At 36.9% G+C, this 20000-nt stretch overlaps 2 protein-coding genes across 3 annotated transcripts in view; one reads left to right on the forward strand and one right to left on the reverse strand.

Annotated features, from left to right (window-relative positions):
* Nucleotides 1–4364, reverse strand: part of LOC125026896 (tetratricopeptide repeat protein 30B-like) — a 20306-nt gene extending 15942 nt beyond the window's left edge. The window contains exons 1-2 of the mRNA XM_047615495.1: nucleotides 4089–4364; nucleotides 1926–1991 (exon numbers count right to left, since the gene is read on the reverse strand). Of these exons, the coding sequence (XP_047471451.1) occupies nucleotides 1926–1991; nucleotides 4089–4151 (129 nt within the window). The 5' untranslated portion in view covers nucleotides 4152–4364. The remainder of the gene's footprint in view (nucleotides 1–1925; nucleotides 1992–4088) is intronic.
* A 10330-nt stretch (nucleotides 4365–14694) lies between these two features.
* LOC125027549 (ABC transporter F family member 4-like) overlaps nucleotides 14695–20000 on the forward strand; it is an 11171-nt gene continuing 5865 nt past the window's right edge. The window contains exons 1-2 of one of the 2 annotated variants that reach the window (XM_047616642.1): nucleotides 14695–14808; nucleotides 18542–20000. The exon at nucleotides 18542–20000 is cut by the window's right edge and continues 610 nt beyond it. In XM_047616642.1, the coding sequence (XP_047472598.1) occupies nucleotides 14777–14808; nucleotides 18542–20000 (1491 nt within the window). In that variant the 5' untranslated portion in view covers nucleotides 14695–14776. Of the gene's footprint in view, nucleotides 14809–18309; nucleotides 18433–18541 lie in introns of those variants that run through there. The other variant, XM_047616643.1, reaches the window with a different exon arrangement.

Genomic DNA, 20000 nt, shown 5'->3' on the forward strand with positions numbered 1-20000 from the left:
AAATAATAATAATAATAATAATAATAATAATAATAATAATAATAATAATAATAATAATAACATTAACAATAACAATAATAACATTAACAATAACAATAATAACATTAACAATAACAATAATAACATTAACAATAACAATAATAACAAGAATAAAAGTAGGGTTACGAAAATAACAATAAAAAATAGCACTATCAAAACTTTGAAAGCCACAATGAGACTTGCCTTTTCTTAGTGTTGAGGTTCGATAAATGACAATTTTTTTTTCTTGCATCAAATTTCATGCTGAGGTTAAATAACTCTGTAAACATACATTTACCATGCACATACATAAACGAGTAGATATTTTTGTATATACATGACTTTCTATTGCATTACAAGATTAATAATTCAGTGTAATGTTGCCCAATTCGCTAATAAGAATATTAATTTGGTTATTTGATTTTAATGAATGATTTAGCAATGAATTCAACATGTTAAAGAAGGAAGTAGCTTTTTTTTTTTCATTATATTATGTTATTTTGCTAACACAGAATAGGGCAAGTGCTTTACATAAAGTGATTTTATTTATTTCTATAAGCATTGTTAATATTTCTTTTGTGCTGACTCTATTGTTCCTAATGTATTCAAACAATGTATTAGTGTGCAATTCCTGTGGTGATGGCATGTTACATATGGTGCATGTAACACTATAATTTCTGGTTTTGTTTTTTTGTGAAATAAGAAAGTTTCTCTGTTTAAATATACAGAAAAAAATGGTACAGACTCTCTGTATTTACAAATCATTCCTCACAAAATTCCAGCAACCTTAACTGCAAAATGAAAATGAGGCAAAGGCCTACTAGTTACACAAGCAATGTGACTCCTTCCAGTTCTAGAATCTGACACAGTAGTATCTGAAAAGTACTCTATTCACATTCAAATCTAATGTTATCATATCTGCAGCAAAGCATACTTATGTCAATAGATAACAGCTCAAGGAATCTTTTAATATAGCTAATAATAATAAAAAATAATGTTATAAATTTCTACTTTATCCTATTTATGTCATTTCATGTAGCTGTTTTTCTGCTTACTTCAAACTTATGACTAGCTTCAAAAATTGCCTTCAATGGTGGTGGCTATGTAGAGCCCGTCTGAAAAATGACTTTTATTAGGAACTGAAGCCTGAAGAACTTTTACCTCAGCCCTGAGACTGAAGAATTGGCATACAGTAAAAAAGAATTTAAATGCATGCTGAGTGCATGCAGTGTTGCAAAACATGAGGCATTTACTGTTTCCAGCTTCTATGCCACCAGGGAAGGAATAAAAAGAATAAAGCAATACTAACTTCAGGTGAACTTTTCTAAGGCAAAAGAAAAACATAAATCCAAGCCCAGTCAAGTGCAGGTACCCTACTTTGGGTTTTCTGTAGGCTTTGTTTATATGTTTATGTAGTCATGACTATGAGTATAACTTAATGCACTAGTTTGTGTTAGTTGATGTTATGAAAAAAGTCATTACATCAGTTAAAATTATATATCATAAGCAGAACACATTTGCAAATGTCTTGACCAGGGTCCTGTAAATTAATGTAAGACGTAAATAGAGTATATGAAAATATACAATAGATATCTTGAATCTAAAGAAACTAAGCACAATCTCTGTTCATGCTATTAACAATATTCAACAATCAAAATCAAGTCTTAAAAATCTTTCATACAGCACCTAGTTATGCAAAAAGTGCATTAGCAACAATGAGCAAGTGGAAATATCCTCTTAAATAAACACTATCTGTATCTGTCATATTCAAAATGTAATTAATTCTGGAAAAGCACTCTATTTACAGGATGTCCTAATATAAAAAAAAAAAAAAATCATGATACAAGCTCTGAAAAGATGTCTATGCATTCTGATTCCATTACATCTTGACATCGACAGACACTCACACTTGGGTAGGCATCTAGGATGTGGTTCAGTATCTGCACAGCTTCGCTATATCGTTGTTCCTTTATCTGTAATGAAAGTGTAATTCGTATGTCCATTATTGATAAGGGACTTCATTAACATACCCACCATGGTTTAATCAAAGAATAAAATAAAAGATTCTCTTAACTTTTTAAATCTGATTGGCCACTACAAATGCATTATTAGTTACTAGGATGTTAACTTATTCACTTTGGGTTTATGTACTATCCACTGTAGTTTTTTGAGAATTTTGTTGCACACAGATGACTCCACGTGGGCTCAGCCACCGAGGAGATAATCAGTAGGCCTTATATGACTACTATATGACTAATCCTTTAATTTATGGGAAAATGCGTTCTTCTTTCTAATGCTATTAATACTGATACTGTTATTATTGTTGATATTATAATTACCATAATGTTATCAGAGTAATAAAACATAGGTGAGATTGGTAGGACTAGTAACTGACTCCTTGGTGACTAAGCACTTGTAAAGCCATCTTTGTGTAAAGACAAATAATAAACTAATATTACAGAGGGCATAGCATCTTCTTGCCATCAGGTCAATTGGATTAAGAATCTGACCATGGATGAAATTACATGATACACTATGGAAAATAAAACTTAAGTAATTTTCTTAAATCCATTGGATTTGGTATTGATGTGTTTTTTTTTGGTAGGTTTTAGATGGTACGAGGCAACATAGCGACCTGTGAGGTGAGGATGCATTGAGGTATTCCCAGGAAATGGCAGGTTTAGATTATGCAGTATTTATGCATTATAACCCAATGCCAACAGGCATGGCATGTGCGTACATGCCATACCCACTGTCAGTTTACTTTATTAATTGTTTTTACACATAGATGGCTACACTTGTACTAAGTCACCAACAAGCCAATTATGAGTACTACATGTCTCGTCCGTTTATCCTTTTCCTTGATTTATGAAAATATTTTACGTTATCTTATTTTGCTGTTACTAATGTTAATAACAATATAGTAATTATAATATTTATAATAAAAATAACACTATCGATATTCATAGCAGTAGCAAAAAATATGTTTTTCCATCAGTTCAAGGAAAGGTGAAATCAGGTTAGGTCACAAGGTCTACTAATTGACTCCTTTATGGCTAAGCACTAGCAGAGCCATCTATGTGCAGAGACATTTCAAAAAAATATAAAAAATGAGCACAGCATTTTCCCCATTTTTTATTAATTTTCCCCGGTGCCATGTGGTTAATAATTGCAGTGGGAATGTGCTGCCTACAATACTCTACATAGGGAAGATACAACCCCTTAGTCCCTTTTGAGTGAGTCCTCCGTTGAGGCAGAAGCTCCTATCGGCAAATGTCCCTCACCATTTGGTCCCATATTACTGCTGAGCTTTTGGCCATTCATATTCTACTTATATTTCAATTCTGCCAACTATTACTGCTATACTGGATTAGAAAATATCAATAGGAATCCACTGATTCAAATTTGATGGGTTTTGTGAAGTGGACCTACAGTATTCAGTAAAAGGCTTTTTACTCCATATTTGTTAATGAATAAGGAGTCACGTTGTGGATATGTAATGATGACAAAACAAGCCGAAATAAGTCTTTTCCAACAGTCACAGCTAACACGACACCATTCGTGCAACAGGAATTGAGAATTTTATTGAATTGCCAGATGCATTACTTCCTGGTTATTTTCATGCATATCTGTAATGAAATTGGGTACCTATAACACAGCATCTTAAGGTATCAAAAGCCATCTAGGATATACTTCAAAATACTGTATACTATTCGAAAAAATAACGAATACAGTACTACAGTTAGCCATCAAAGGTAGCTATGCCAATTACATCAAAAGACTGGGCAGAGTGTGCCTTGCCTCTGATCACAAGACAGGTTTTGGGTGTTGAGTAACATCACATTGCACCCTAATTGCCACTAGAAAAGACGGCCATAATATAGGAATTATCCAACCACCATTCTCATATTCTAGATAAACTCACAATCTAAATACACAGAATAATCCAGTGACACACCAACAATTGTTTTCTATTCAGATTATAAATAAAGTAACCTTAACATTACACCAGAAAAAAATCAAAAGAAATGTGAACCATTTCAATTCGGAGAGTAAAATCACATTCTCACCAGCGTATAAATAGTCTTAGTGTATTCTCCATCCCGAATCTGAATGTTCTGTAGCATCATCATCTTCAAATGCTAAAGACCTGTTCAGTCCCACAATTATTCGCTCCTTCGCCTCAGAGCCTCCTTCTCCCGTGCCTTGAAGACTTGAATTCCTGCGCCTGTGATTCCGCTGGAATGTTACGTGTTTACAGCCCGTTGCTAGGCAACGGTCGGGTTTGTTTACACCGCCCAATATCTACATTTTCTACACGTTGATTTAATATCATTACTATTTTCATTATCATCATTATTATCAATCTCAGAAATAGTGCCAGTCGCATCGGTAGTAGTAATTACAACAGAAGTAGTAGTAGTAGTAACAGAGGTAGTAGTAGTAGTAACAGAGGTGGTAGTAGTAGTAACAGTGGTGGTAGTAGTAGTAGTAGTAGTAGTAGTAGTAGTAGTAGTAGTAGTAGTAGTAGTAGTAGTAGTAGTAGTAGTAGTAGTAGTAGTAGGAGTAGTAGTCGTAGTCGTAGTCGTAGTCGTAGAAGCAGTGATAGTGATAGTGGTAGTGGTAGTGGTAGTGGTAATGGTAGTGGTAGTGGTAGTAGCAATAGCAGCAGCAGCAGCATTAGTGGTGGTGGTAGTAATAAAAATAGTAATAGTAGGATTTGTTTTTGTAGTAGGAGTAATAGTAGTAGTAGTGACATCGGTTAGAAGTAGTGACACTCTAGTTATGCTAGATTTGATGCATTAGTCGATAAAATGTAACCTTTAGTTGTTTATGATGATGGGAAAATCTATAGGAATAAATCCACAAAATGGAGTTGGGTGGTAGTAAAGCTGCAGTTGTAGAAGTTGTGTTCATGTTAGGGTCCAGTACTCGTGGACGATCTTGGTGGTTACTTTAAATCGAGGTAGGGGCCAAAATACCCAATCGCCTCCTGAAACTGTCACCTTAGCATCCATTCAACTGAACAACCAGTCCCGTGTCTAGCTGACCTGGCATTCCGGGTCTGCCCTCCTTGGAGGCGTTCAACTTGGAGCATCATTGAGTGAATCATTGTGAATCATTGTTGACTCGAGGAACTCGTTAGAGGAAAGCTGCGTAATTAAACGTAAGAACTATAAAAAGAGATTCAAGATTATCTCTAGTATTAGTGCGGAGTTAACTGTAGATTCCATTACGTCTTCTCCCGTTAGTGGACGACGGGCCAAGGAACTATAGTTCATTTGAAAGTATTTTTACGAAGAATCTAGAAGAACAACTACGCGCCCTGGTTACACAAGTGCAGCAGCTGGTTGAGTCGCTGACTCGTGGTAATCGAGCTGCAACAGAAGGCACGGCAGAGGCCTATCTGGCCGAAGTCACGTCTAACGAAGCAACTCCAACCCAAGCAAGGACTACGGAACGGTCCAATGCGAAGGAGGTGTACACCAGAGACAGGAACATTCCCATGTTTACTGGTGAGGAAGATGGCCTCACCGATGGTGAATAGCTCGCCCGGGTGGAAGCAGAGATAAGAAGGCGTAATATTAGGGATGAATTTGATAACACGTTGTTCGCCATGGGGTACATCCGCAAGGAAAAGGGAACCCTGAAGGAATCCCCTACCTGCACTTAAGAAAGATGATTCTTACTAGGTTTTCTGAACGACAAAAAACGTGTCCTTCAATAGGCTGAGAGATGTGAAGATGAGGCATGCAAAGACTGGATCAAGAAACCGAAGACTCTTAGACATGCTGAACTAAAATTGGGTATTTAATTATGTAAGATCGAGGTTTTTGAGATTTCTCAATGACTGTCAGCTACGTGATCTTGAACTCGAACAGCTTGGCCTGGTAGGAGTGCTTGTTGGTTTTTTGCTCCTCTGTCATAACATTGCTTCTGTGTGTCTTGCTTCCTCTTGAAGTTTTCGTAGACTTGTTTCTGCCCTTCCTTTGTAGGTAGACGAAGGATAAGTTACTCCTCGTCTTTGTCCAAGAAACAAGAAGTCTACGAAAACCTTAAGCTGTTATGCAGATTTATGTCATGCTCCTCTCCAGTTTTCCCAAACACAATTACATCATCAGCAATGCCAATGGTACCAGGACAGTTTTCGAGGATCTGATCCATTTTCTGCTGGAAAACATCTTGTGAGATAACCAGACTAAAAGGCATTCTAAGGTATCTATAGTGGCCAACAGAAGTGTTAAATGTATTGAGGAATGAACTGGTTTCGTCAAGCTTGACTGACCATTAGCCATTCTTTGCATCAAGTTTGCTGAAAAATCTTGAATATGCAAACTTGTGTGTGATTTCCTCTTGTGTAGCATCCTGTGATGGCTTCTCTTTATAGCTTTATGCATGGACAATTGGTTTTGAACCTTCTTTCACACTATGTGGTATTTTCCATGAAAATTCCCAAGTTCATTATATTAATCTGGGTATGATTTCTTTAAATCATCCATTAACCGGACAGCCAACTGGTTGTTTGAGGGTACATCCATGTCTCATGAATTATGACCGTGCCTAGGACTCTCAGGCTTGGCAGACCTGAAATAATTGGTCCAACTTCTTGGTCCAGAATGTAGAAGTCTGCATCGAATGTGCACTTTAATTTAATTGACCCAAAATGCTTAAGTTTCACTGCAACCAAATTCGTTTGACGGTTGTTAGTCAGACAGGTTTTCGGCTTCCCATAAACATCTAATAAATCTGGGCACATTACTCGAAATGTTCTTATCGGAAGCAGGTTTGCTCCAGCCTTTTGTATCGATTTTGACTGTCATTGATGTCTTGTTGCTGGAGGTCCTGACTTTGATAAATCGTAGAGCTTCACTATCATTACTGTTTAACACATCTGCTACTCTAACAGAACCTACTGTGAAATAATCCTCATTGGGGTCATCTTGGCTGAACCTATGTACTGCAGATGTTACCTTTCTTGAACTTGTCACTGTTGAAGTTCCTATGGCCTTAATTTCTGGCATATTGACCTTGGCCTGGGCTCTTACTCTTGTATGTTTTTTCTTACTTTCTGGTATTGACAGACACATCTTATGCCAGTGGTTCATCTTGACACATTTATTGCACCAAGCACCATATGCTGGGTAGGATTGTGGGAGTGTTGTGTGCTAGCTCACATTTGCACAATTCTTGCATGGTTTTGATGCCCTTGCAAAATTTTGGTATCCAATAGCATCAACGTTTAAGTCATAATTGACTATTTTGGCTCTCATGTCACTGTTATTTCTTATGGTTGCTTTAAAATATCTGGCAATGTCAATGCTTTGCTCAACCTTCTGTCTTCACCTTCTATAATAAGGCTTCTTTGCAAATCATAGATTCCATCCATGAATTGCTCAATGACTCATAGTTCGTGTTCTATCTCAGTAAATTTGTATCTCTTCGCTTGAGTTTCACGTTAGTTTAATAACTCATCACTATATCTATTTTCTCTCTGAATGAAAACGGAGTCTGTCGCCATATTTGTTAATCTTAGGGTTTACCCGAGTCCGCAGAGTATCCCATATTTTGTCAGGGTCTTTCATATTTTCTTCAGTTAAATTGCTTGCCTCTACCATTTCCTGTCCGCGAGTATCTGCTTACATAATGATATGGTTTGCCTGATTCTCAACTATTATTACCTTGTTTATAATGATGGTTGATCATATGACAACTGGTGATTGTTTTGTGTTCGGAGATCATGCAATCCATTTCCCATGTGGCGTTAACGTCTTTATGATTAGATACTCTGCTTATCTAATGTTTTACATCCACAATTAAATGGTAAACTGCCACCACTGACTTTTGAGGAAAAATGGAAGATAGTTTTCACTTATCTATTTATTGACTTACTCAATAATGCCTTAATTCTCTAAGTTAGAACTTGGGAGATCTGTCTAAGAAATGTTCGAGTATCTCACCGAATAATAGGTTCAGATGCACATAGTGTGAGGTCTGCTCTGAGACATTTTGACGCACAGCCTGTCTTCATTGGTTCTTTTTCCATAAAGAAAACTTCTTTATTGGTTATTTCCTTGTCTAACGAACATATTCCTATCGTTAAGACACGTCTACACTATCAGCAGTACTCTGTTGTTCACGTTTTCCTGAGTCCTGTCCCGAGCCAGGTCAAAAGCAATTACTGGTGTCAAGTTCGCCTGATAAGTCAATGGGGTGCGAAACCACATACAAACAAATGGTTAGGGTTGGCTGCCATGTTGTGTACATCTGGGCGAGACTTTCTTGGGTTACCTCCATGTGTTTCACTATTTCACTTGTTAAAGGATAACACAGGCATTATTGCTTATTAGGACGGCTTTTATGAGTGCTCACAAGCTGGATTTAAGTTCCAAGTACTGGAGGATCCATCATAAACAATTATTGGGGTGCCTATGAGCATAAATTCCATGGTCACTGAGGTGAAACCGGATGATGTAGAAAAAGAGGATCCCCTAGATCAAGCTCTTCATATTGATCCATGCTGTGTATGATGAGAAGCATTTCCAGAAACTTTTGAAAGCACTGGGTACTGACAGCTGGATCCTTGAGAAGGAAAAACCTAAAGCAGCAGACTCCATAATAAGAGAATTCCTAGAGGCATTCAACCTTAAGGAAGATCCATTACGAAGAACCAATCTTGTTGAACACAAAATGAAAACAGGTGACAATGATTGAGTTTATGTTCCACCCAAGTTCATCCCATATGCTCTACGACCTCAGTGGAAGCAGAAGTCAAAGCTCCGAAGGAGCAAGGCCAGCGGGTCAGTATTTCTAAATGGAATTCACCAATTGTCCTAGTGAAGAGAAAGGACAAATCACATCTACGGCTCTGTGTAGATTTTCGGGTTCTGAGAAGCCAAACCAAGCTTGAATTCTACCCACTGCCACTGATAGAAGACATTCTTTACCAAGTCAGTCGGAGTAAGTGGTTTTCAACACCCTGACTTGCGTAGTGGGTACCATCAAGTTCCACTGGATGAGGACTCAATACCGAAGTCAGCTTTAACCACCCATGAAGGACATTTTGAGTACGCAGTGAAGCCATCTGGTCCGTCTCATGCACCTCGAACGTTCCAACGCCTTATGATCCTAGTGTTCAGTGTCCAAATCGGATAAGGGTTGCAGTTCTTAAACGACATGGTTGTGCACACCGATAATATTGACTGGTATCTACAGGTGCTGAAGGAAGTGCTGAGTCGGCTGAGATAGAAAGCCAGTCCCGAAAAGACGCGGTTGTTCCAACAAGAAATAAACCTTTTGGGGCAGTGTGTAGTACATGGGGAAGTCAAAGCTGGACTAGACAAGTCAGCTGCAATAAAAGACTTTCCCACACCTAAAAATCGATTAGAAGTAAGAACATTTCTTGGCTTTTATGGGTATTACCGACGATTCATAGAGAAATATGCCCACAAGACCCTACTTCTGGCAAAAGTGACCTCAGAGAAACCTTATTTTTACCTAGTTGTTTCAGTACAGGAGAAGAGGTAAGCTCAGATGTCAGCTATATTTAGATTATCATATAACTTTATAAATTGATGCAGATGTTTAGCACATGCAATGTTATTCCGAAGATTGTTCCATGTTTCAATAGTTCTGTTTGGGAAACTGAACTTCATGACATCTTTCTCGCCTCTTTTACTTGTAATATAGTTGAATATTATTATTATGTCACCTATTTTTCTTCTTTCATCCAAAGTAGTAAGACTTATTTTCTGTAGTCTTTTTTCGTACCCCATATCTCTTAGAGTAGGTGCCCATTTTGTGGCTGCTCTTTGAACTCTTTCTAGTTTATCTATATCCTTTTCTAAGTATGGATTCCATATCACTGTACTGAAGACTAGGTCTTATGATGGTTGTAATGACCTTTCTTACCATGTCTTCATCCTCATACACAAATACCCTCTTTATGTTGGCAATCAGCCGTAGCATTTCATGAACCTTGTTATTTATATGATCATTTGGGCTTAGGTTCCTGTTTTTGATTATTCCAAGGTCTTTTTCTTTATCTGCTTGGTTATTATTACGTCTCCTAACTTGCATTGGTATAGTGGACGATTTATACTTTCTCCGAACCAGACTACATAGCATTTATTGGTTTTTAATTCCATATTCCATGTACAACTTCAACTAAATAAGTTCTCGATGTCACTTTAGAGGCATTGACATTATCTTTTTTTACAATTTCGCGTCGTCTGCAAACATATTCAGATAATTACCTGGGCTTATGTTTGACCCGAAATCATTTATGAAAATAGTAAACATAATCGGCGCCAGTTACTCGTCGCCATGTAGAGTGCTTTCCTCTAATCACAGTTCTAATCTGTCTTTCATGAAGGAAGTCTTCCATCCAATCGAGGAGCTTGCCCTTCACTCCACCTAGGTGTTCTAATTTTCATAAGTCTTTTATGAGACACCTTATCAAATGCCTTCTTAAGTATACACAATCCACCCAGCCGTCTCTGTTTTGTAGTATTTCGGAAACTTTATCATAGAAACGGAGATTTGCTACGCATGACCTTCCTTCCCTAAAATCAGATTGTTTATTTGATATCATATCATGTTTTTCCAAGTACCGTTTCCTAATTATCCTTTCTAACAGCTTGCATACTGAACTTGTTAACGAAACTGGTCTATAATTTAGAGGGTTTTGTTTGTCGCCGTTCTTGTATAAAGGTGTAACATTGGCAAGTTTCCATTGTTTTGGTAGTTTTCCTTGTCTCACTGAATTTTGGAATATTAACAATAACGGAGTACACAATTCCTTCAGAACCCAGTTAGATATCTCATCTGGTCCCTCTACTTTAGTCTTGTCTAACCCTTTCTGTAGGCCTTTTATTCAATTCTTTTCGAGTGTGATATGTTCGATATTCTGATTTAGGTTTGTACGGTTACTTACCATTTCAAAGTATGGGCCCTGAACAAACACTGACTGAAATTTCTCTTTGATGGCATTCATACGATCTCTACTTTTAGTCTTACTATTTATGTAGTTAAAGAAGAGCTTTGGTTGGTTTGTACATGTATTGATTATATCCTTTTCAGAGTCTAAGTACGCCTCCCTGATGTTTTGGGTATACTCATTTCTTCCTACTTTATACCTTCCATACGTTGCCTGAGATCTATGTCTTCTGAACTTTCTCCTATGGAGTTGTTTGTTTTCTTTCACTTTCTTGCATTTATCACTGAACCACGTTTGGCCATTTCTTGCTTCAGTCTTGAATCTTGATACAATTTTTTTTTACTCCTTGTTTATAGACTTTGCAAAATTTAGAATATTGTATATCAAGGTTCTCTACGTTTAGGAAGGTTTTCCAGATTATGCCATCAAAGAAATATTTGAGGCTTCTATAATAACCTCTTTTGTACTTTTCTTCTCTTTCCTTACTTACGATAAGGTTTTCCTGTAGCGCTTAATTACTACATGATCACTTTTTGCTAGAGGAGGGCAGTACTCCATATCCTTAATGTCATCTTTATGCTTTGTAAATATTAGGTCAAGCATATACGGTCTTATCCTGGTATGAACGGTTACATTCTGGAAGAGACGAAATTCATTTATGAATTCTAGTAATTTTGCATTCCACGAATCTGGCTGAGATATTAAAATACCCCGTTACAAAAAATTATTTTGCATTAGTTTCCGAAAGTCGTAGCACATCTTCCAGGCTCTAAACATTTATTGAATGAGGTTTTTTTCTTGTGACCACACCGATGTCAGAGGTGGAATGTATACTGTGGTTACTATAATATTTACTCCGTTTGTTTCTACCTCAATTGCCTTTAGTTCTACTATGAGATCTTGTTGAATTTCTTTATAATTCCTTTCCTTGTTAATATTGCGCAGCCCCCCCCCCCCCCTCCATTTCCATTTGCCTTATCTTTAATCCAAATATTGTAGTCTCTGAGTCCTAATGTTACATCGTCTACAGAGGGATCCAGTTTGGATTCAGTGATGCATATTATCTGATTTATTACTTTCAATAACTGCATCTCGTTCTAGTACCTTCGAACATAAACCATCTATATATGTATAAACTATTTCTACATCATTTTTCGGTATTCCTTTTGGCTGCAAGGCTAATGATTGTCTGTCTCCACATTTTGGTTCCGATGGTAAACTTGTTTTGCTTGGAGGCCTCTCAAGTTTTTTCTTATTCAGTCCTTTATTCGCTTTTGTTTTTTACCTCTTCCAATTTTTTTTTTTTTTTTCTGCAGTATTTCTCTGTCATCTTTTATTATATTTTCTCCTATCCAGATTTTCTTATATTCTTCGCATGTGACCTGGACTTTAACCTTTTTTATTACTTCAGTTACCATTTGCTTATTCATGAATGTCACCTTTAAAGGGCGTTTCTTTCCCTTTTCGAATAATCACGAGAATACGGGATTTATGACCTTGAGAATATTGACAATCAATTACTTGTCTTCGCTGTATCGATCGATTACATCTTTTACAACTATTTCCCAGCCCGTACCTCTGTGGTGTGGTTCCCTTCTTGTTCAATGTCCTATAGTGTGGGGATGACAAAATGGGATTATATGAAACTATGAGCTTACAAATTTATTTCGTAAAAATACTTACAAATGGACTATAGTCTTTTGACCCGTCGTCCACTAACCGACGGGGAGAAGACATAAATGGAATCTATAGTTAACTCGGCACTAATACTAGAGATAATCTTAAATCTAGTTTTGTAGTTCTTACGTATAATTACGCAGTTTTCTTGTAATGAGTTCCTGGAGTCAACACTAATTCACCTTCACTCATTGATGTTCCAAGCTGGGCAGACCAGGTCACCTGGACAAGGGGGGCTGGTTGTTCGGTTGTATGGATGCTAAGGTGACAGTTTCAGGAGGCGAATACGTATTTTGGCCCTTATCTCGAGCTAAAGTAAACACCAAGATCCTAAAATAGGGCCTCTTCTGCAACGCCAACCAAACTGTTAACGTTAACGAAAAGTCTTATCAGTTCGGCGAGCTATTAAGGTTTTGCTGCCAGTTCTGTCCAAGTGTGCAATGCGCATGAACAGAGCATATTAAACTCAGAAAAATGTCCGTTAGGGATTATATTTTTAATTAATGCCTATTAGGCTGTCTGTCGTAAGTTCAGATTATACGTAGAAAGAGTTCATATACTTTTATACAATTATCATTTATTAAGGTATTCCGGTGCAGCGGTAGCGATCTCGTCTAGCAATCTTGCTGACCTGCGTTCAAATCCCCCGGCCATTCCTTGCACACAGGGATAACTTAGAAGCAAAATAAAACAGACACTATGTCACACCAAGAATATCCATTGTAACATTTGGAATTAAAAATTAAAAAAAAAAAAACACGAACATGCTAGATTTCTCAGAAAGTAATTACTACTTTGGTACTTTTCACTAGGTAAATACTGTGTTTAAATGAATTCCACTTGACTTCATATTCACACATACCATCCGGTGTTTTACATTAAACGTAAATAATGGTTATGAAGAAGCATTTTAGATAGTCACATGAAAAGTTAATCCATATAGTTAGATGAATGAACTGCATTTATTCAGAAAAAGTCTTTATAAATGGATATTTTCTCGAATGATTGGAAACGGACATGGCTGACAAATGCTCTTCCCATGGAAAGACTTCCCTCTCTCTCGCCTCTGGAAAGTTAATAATCGCTGGGCAAAACAGTATGGAAGCGCAGGAGACACGATTATTATTACATCACGATCAGTACAGATATGAAATATATATACTTGTTGGTCAGATTGTCATTTTATACAATTCATAAATATAACGTAAACTGCTTAGTGATTGGGCTTTTCTTTAAACTGATTTATGTTTAACACTGAAAATAATCAAGTGAGGTATCGAGATAATTAATTAACAAAAAATAAATTTGAAATGTGCAACATTGCGCTAAAGTACTTTCAATGCTGAACAGTTAATAATCCAGATCGGAAATAAAAATTACATAACTATTACTTGTACATAGACTGTAGTGCCACATATATATAATTTCATAACAGTGTAGTTTGTCCATTTTGATCTCCGGTTTTCCTTTATGAACTGGAATTGCTTTAATGAATAGCATGGTATATCAGGGAGATCTCGGAATATTAATAACGTCAAATCTAATTACCATCATTAATGTAATCTCTGAAGTGTAAGAGGACTCAAATCACGCAATAAGACCCTATAATCTCACTGTTTGCATGAAAATGAAAAATGATTGGTTGCTACATAGAAAGATGATGCCATTGTACTATTATTTCATTAATTACACACAAATACTGACACGCACGCACACATATGTACATACATTTGTATATATGCATATTCATGTATATACATATATGCATATATATTTGTCTTTATATAGACAAATATAACCGATATATATATGTGTATATATGTATATGATATACATATTAATTTGTCAGTGTGATTTTATTTTTTTATTTATTTATTTTTTATTATTATTATTTTTTTTTTTTTTTTTTTTTTTTTTTTTTTTTTAAATTGTTATTCGGACCAGATGATCCGTTTATGTCGTCCCCATGGTGGTCTTTGTGAAGTGAGGATGTATAACAGTTTTCCATATAACTTTTTACGACTGGCAGTGGTACCATTATCCAATCAGCATCAAGGACAAGCAGTGACGTCATCACTTCCTCAGCCTGGTTGTGAGCTCTGTACTTTAACGTTAAGAGTAAGATTGACGTTGTCGAAGAGGCCCATGAGCACAAATACAGCTTCATTACCACCTAAGTAAGTTAAGTCATTTTGTTTTACCACCCTGGCTATCTGCTCAGACGTGGGCAATCATGGTTACAGTTTTACGTATATTTGATATAGTACAGTATTCTGTGACTACTGTAATTGTAACTGGTAAAATGAAAATATAGATCATACATCATACAAAAAAAAAAAATACATTGATATGCTTTTGCCACTGTGTTTACATAACACTGTTCTTTGTTTACGGCAGTTTTACTTAGTAAATTTAGGATATTGTACAAGTATATCTCCAATGTATCAGTTGATATAAAATATTCACATAGTTGTTTATACTTCATGTTAGGTGGTCTGAAAGGCTGTATCACATGACATTCCGAGATATAGTGCTCAAGTGTTTGCTTATTTTCTTCGTTACACAGTCTAAATCTACATTCATCTGCACTTCTTGTACCGTGCAGTTGACAGTACATTCTGCAACCTAAACGTATTCAGGCAATAACCACGTCACATTGTCTGGTTCGACTTCGGTGCAACCTATAGGAAGGCTTGCTATCGCTGATCGTAGTGCCTTATGGTACAGCTTTCAGGCCTTTGAGTGTTTGTCAGATCTACTAGCTCTTCCTTGTGAGAACTTTGTGCTATGTTGCAATAAGCCTTTTTTGTATACAGTGTAAGCACAACTAACTTTGTATCCAGAGCTTACGGATCCGTCAGCGTAACACTCGTATACATCCGCCCATAGATTCAGTGTGTCCCTTTACCGTTGCTAACGCAATTTGTTTTAACACGCAGTTATGCAAACTGTTTTATTGTGGAGGACATGTAATGTTGAAGTTTTCCATGGTGGAATGGATCGACCTTTTGGTATTTTACTAATGGGACATTGAGCTTTGTAATATTCACGGAGATTTTGTGTATTAGAGGGTGCGCGTGTGTGTGATTAGTCACGTCTGCTTGCGTGATTTTATGTTGTTTTTGGAAAGATATACGTATTCCTTCAGAGCTTCAACCTCAAATATGGTACAAATAAATATTATCATATCAGAAATGATGGTATATTTACTTCTGATCTCATGTTCACTGCCCTTTCTGTTCTCGGGGCGCCGAGTCTAGTGTCACTACCACCAAACTCTATTCATCATAAGCAACTAAGGGTTACAGTTTATTGAATAGTGCAACAAATATTGCATAACTAGAGTATCACTGCTTCTGGCCGATGGCAGTCATTGTCATTATTACCATCATATTTACTATCATTAATACTAATATATCACTATTATGGATATCACCATCATTACTGTTGTCATTGTTAATATCAATATTACCATTGTCATTGTTATTATCCTTATTACTGTCACTATTATTATCATTTTCATTGTGATTATTACCACTGTTATTTTTATTATTGTTATCATTATTTTTATTATTATCATTATCATCATCATCATCATCATTTTCATTGTAGGTGTCTCGTGACGACACAAGGACCTCACTGACCGCCACCTGGCTGACCTTTTCTTGACCTCTTGTTCAGGATTAGGAACAGATGATTGATAGCCGTCATAAACAATGGTAGAGGTTCACTACAATTATCATTATTATTATTATTATTATTATTATTATTATTATTATTATTTCAGCATTACTATCATTATTGTCATTACTATTATATCGTTGCCATTATCATTTTTGTTATTATTATTCTTACTATTACTTTGATATTTTTTATAATAATAGTGAAAATAATCATTATCATTATTACTATTATTATGGTTATTATCATCAACGTTACCATCATCTTTATCATTAATATTATTATTTCTAGTTTCCTTTTCATTATCATCACCATAATCACCCTCGTCATCACGCACAGCACTCTACGCTTGAGTCCATTTGAGATTGAGATTTCATTACCAATATTGTTGTTATTATCATCATTATTGCAATTGTTATAATTTTTATTATCGATAGTTATTATCACTATTCATTATTGCTCTTTTGTTATTATCGTATCAGTATTATTACTTCTATATTTATCCGTTGCGGAGAAATGGGAAGGATCCTTCCTATACATCTTACATAGTTTATCCTAAAGTTACCCAAGATATTCTTTATATATGTATACTATCATTACAGCCATAATCATTTAACCAAAAACAAACGACACCCAATATGATACGAAGCTAAAATGAATTCCACAAATCAAAATGTATTGCTTACACTAACCATCCCTCGAGGCGGCTAAACAAAACAAAAAATTCAGGTGAGAAATCCCTCTTCCTTCATATAATCGTCGATTCATCCATAATTCTGATTTGATTTTCAGTTTCTCTCCTGAAGTTGATTAATGAATACAAGAAGCATATTTTGGAATACGGATTTAGTCATTTCAACTCCGGAGAAATGCGAAATGAGAACCGTTAGGAGGGAGATGTTTTATTGCTGATGAGCTCGAAATCTTTTTCACATTTTCGTATTTCTTTTAAAGTGAACGATATATATGGTTGTTTTTCTTTCCGTATACGCAATGTCAATGTTACTATCATTAAAGTGGTAGCCAAACAATAGGCATTTGCTTCCCTGACATGTAGAGTTTTATGACACCTAAAAATGCTTGAAAAAAAATCTTAACCATTAGAATAAAAGGCATTAAAAAGGCAACCTTAGCCCGATCGACACGGATGGCAGATTGCATGTCATGCCCACTGTGAAATAAGTTCATCTGTTGTCTTTACACAAAGATGGCTCTACAGGTGCTGAGTCACCAAGGAGGCAGTTATTGCCCTACCTATCTCACCTGATGACCCTTTTCCTTTATTTTTGAAAGGGTCATTTGAATTACTTAATTGTTTTTAAACTTATTAATATTCTAATAAGGATTTAAGAATCATAATCTCAATAAAAATGTTAACAGCATCAATATTAATAGTATTTGCTTTTCTGCAAATTCAAAATTCACCAAAACTACAGGGGACAGTATGTAAATCCATAGTCATTGGCTTAAGAATCCTAAATAGCACAGGGCTCTTCCTTCCTGCCTCCAAGCTGGTGAGCTGATCAATTACAGAGATTCATTGAAGTACAAAGGATGAGTCCAGCTCCATAGTGGTAAAGTATTTAAACATTTTCCATGGTTTCCATACCTTTGGTGCTCCTGCAAAAAGAAAAGGAAAAAAAATAATCTACCCAGTATATTTAGAGCTTGGAAGGAGAACAAATTGCCAGGGATGTTGTATAATCATTACAGTATGGACACACTATACGAGGGCATATTGAAGATGGTATTCTTGTAGAGGACAAAAGTTGAATTCATTGGTACAAGAAATAATCTGCAGGCATGAATGATAATGGCACAAATAAAGGGTAAAAGATTGCGGAAAGGGCTGTTCACAGGCTTAGTTCTTGAGTTTCAGCTCTATCTTGCTGTGTATGCCAAGATGCATACAATGTTTGCCAGGAGAAGTTACCCATTCATAGTAATTTACATTGTTGAATAAAATTTATGATGTAGAGTTAGGGGCTTAATCTTTGGTGAGTGTATCTGTAATGTAAAAAAAATACTGGGATATCCAGGCACGCATGCAAAAATACAGCTACATGGTGGAGATTCGTTGGCCTTTTCTGAAATGCTGACAGCCTGGAGGTCAATGGCAGGTGAGGGTATCTAATAAACATTTACTTCTTAATAAATGTTTAAAAATTATTTATTCAGTTCATTATTATGATTTTATTTATTTATGTATTTATTTATTCTTCCAATTAGGGGTAGAATGGTGACCAGCATGAAAACCAACCATGATGCTGAGTGCCCCCTAGAGCAGTTCTTACAGGGGAAATGGATAGTGGATTGCCGTTTCCCCCTCATTCCTGCATCAGAGCTTCACCAGCCTGCCCCCAAGAAGCGTACTAGGGTCACAACAGACTGGGATAAGGAAGAAGATGAAATCCCTGAGAAAAATCATAAAATGGAAAAGGAGAAGGAGGAGGAGGAAGAGAGAACAGTAAACACCAAGAAAAATGCAGGGATTCCTAAAATCATCATAAAATATCAAGAAAAGGGAGGAGCTGAGAGTGTGAAGGTCCTTGGTGAACACAATAAGAATACTGGGGGCAAGGGCCCTGAGACAAACCCCACACTTGTTCTGAAGCTGAGCAAGAGGACAAGTGCCAAGGACTCCCATATGGAAAGCAAGGAGAACTCCAAAGGCATACCCAAAGCCTTGAAGAGGAAGAGTAAGGATCAGGAGGAAATCAGCCCCCAAAAGACCTCAAGAAGCTCATCCTCATCACCTCAACCTCCAGTCAAAGGAAAAGGGCAGCAACAAATGATTGAGAGTGAGAACAAAGAAGGGACCAAAGGAATGTTGTCAGAGGGTACAGAACTGACGGCTGAGAGAAAAGGAAGGCCAGAGAAAAGCAAGAAGAAGGAGAAAGAAGTAGAAGTAATGACTGCATCTGAATCATTAGGTCACACCATTAAAATAGGGAGCCCAAGGAAAAGTATGAAGTCGGATGATGGAGGAGAATCGACTGCATCTGAGTCACTGGATCATACTGGCAAGAGAGGAGGCAATCTAAAGAAGAGTATGAAGGATAATGAGGAAGGAGGAGAAGCGATGGCATTTCAGTCAATGTATGACACTGTCAAGAGAAGAGGCAGGCCAAGGAAGAGTATGAAGGCTGAGGAGAATGGAGGAGAATTGACTACATCCAAGTCCCTGGATCATACTATCAAGAGAAGAGGCAGGCCGAGAAAGAGTACGAAGTCTGAGGAGGATGGAGGAGAAACAACTGCATCTGAGTCCTGGGATCACACTATCAAGAGAAGAGGCAGGCCAAGGAAGAGCTCGAAGTCTGAGGAAGATGGTGGAGAATCAACTGCATCTGAGTCCCTGGGTCATACTATTAAGAGAAGAGGCAGGCCAAGGAAGAGTATGAAATCTGAGGAGGATGGAGGAGAATTGACTTCATCCGAGTCACTGGATTGCACTGTTAAGAGAAGAGGCAGGCCAAGGAAGAGTACGAAGTCTGAGGAGGATGAAGAAGAAGCAACTACATCTGAGTCCCTGGGTCATACTGTTAAGAGAAGAGGCAGGCCGAGAAAGAATACGAAGTCTGAGGAGGATGGAGGAGAATCGACTGCATCTGAGCCGTTGGACCACACTGTCAAGAAAAGAGGCAGGCCAAGGAAGAGTAAGAAGGATGAGAAGGATGGAGGAGAA

The sequence above is a fragment of the Penaeus chinensis genome, chromosome 7 (assembly GCF_019202785.1).
Source record: "Penaeus chinensis breed Huanghai No. 1 chromosome 7, ASM1920278v2, whole genome shotgun sequence".
Classification (NCBI taxonomy): Eukaryota; Metazoa; Arthropoda; class Malacostraca; order Decapoda; family Penaeidae; genus Penaeus; species Penaeus chinensis.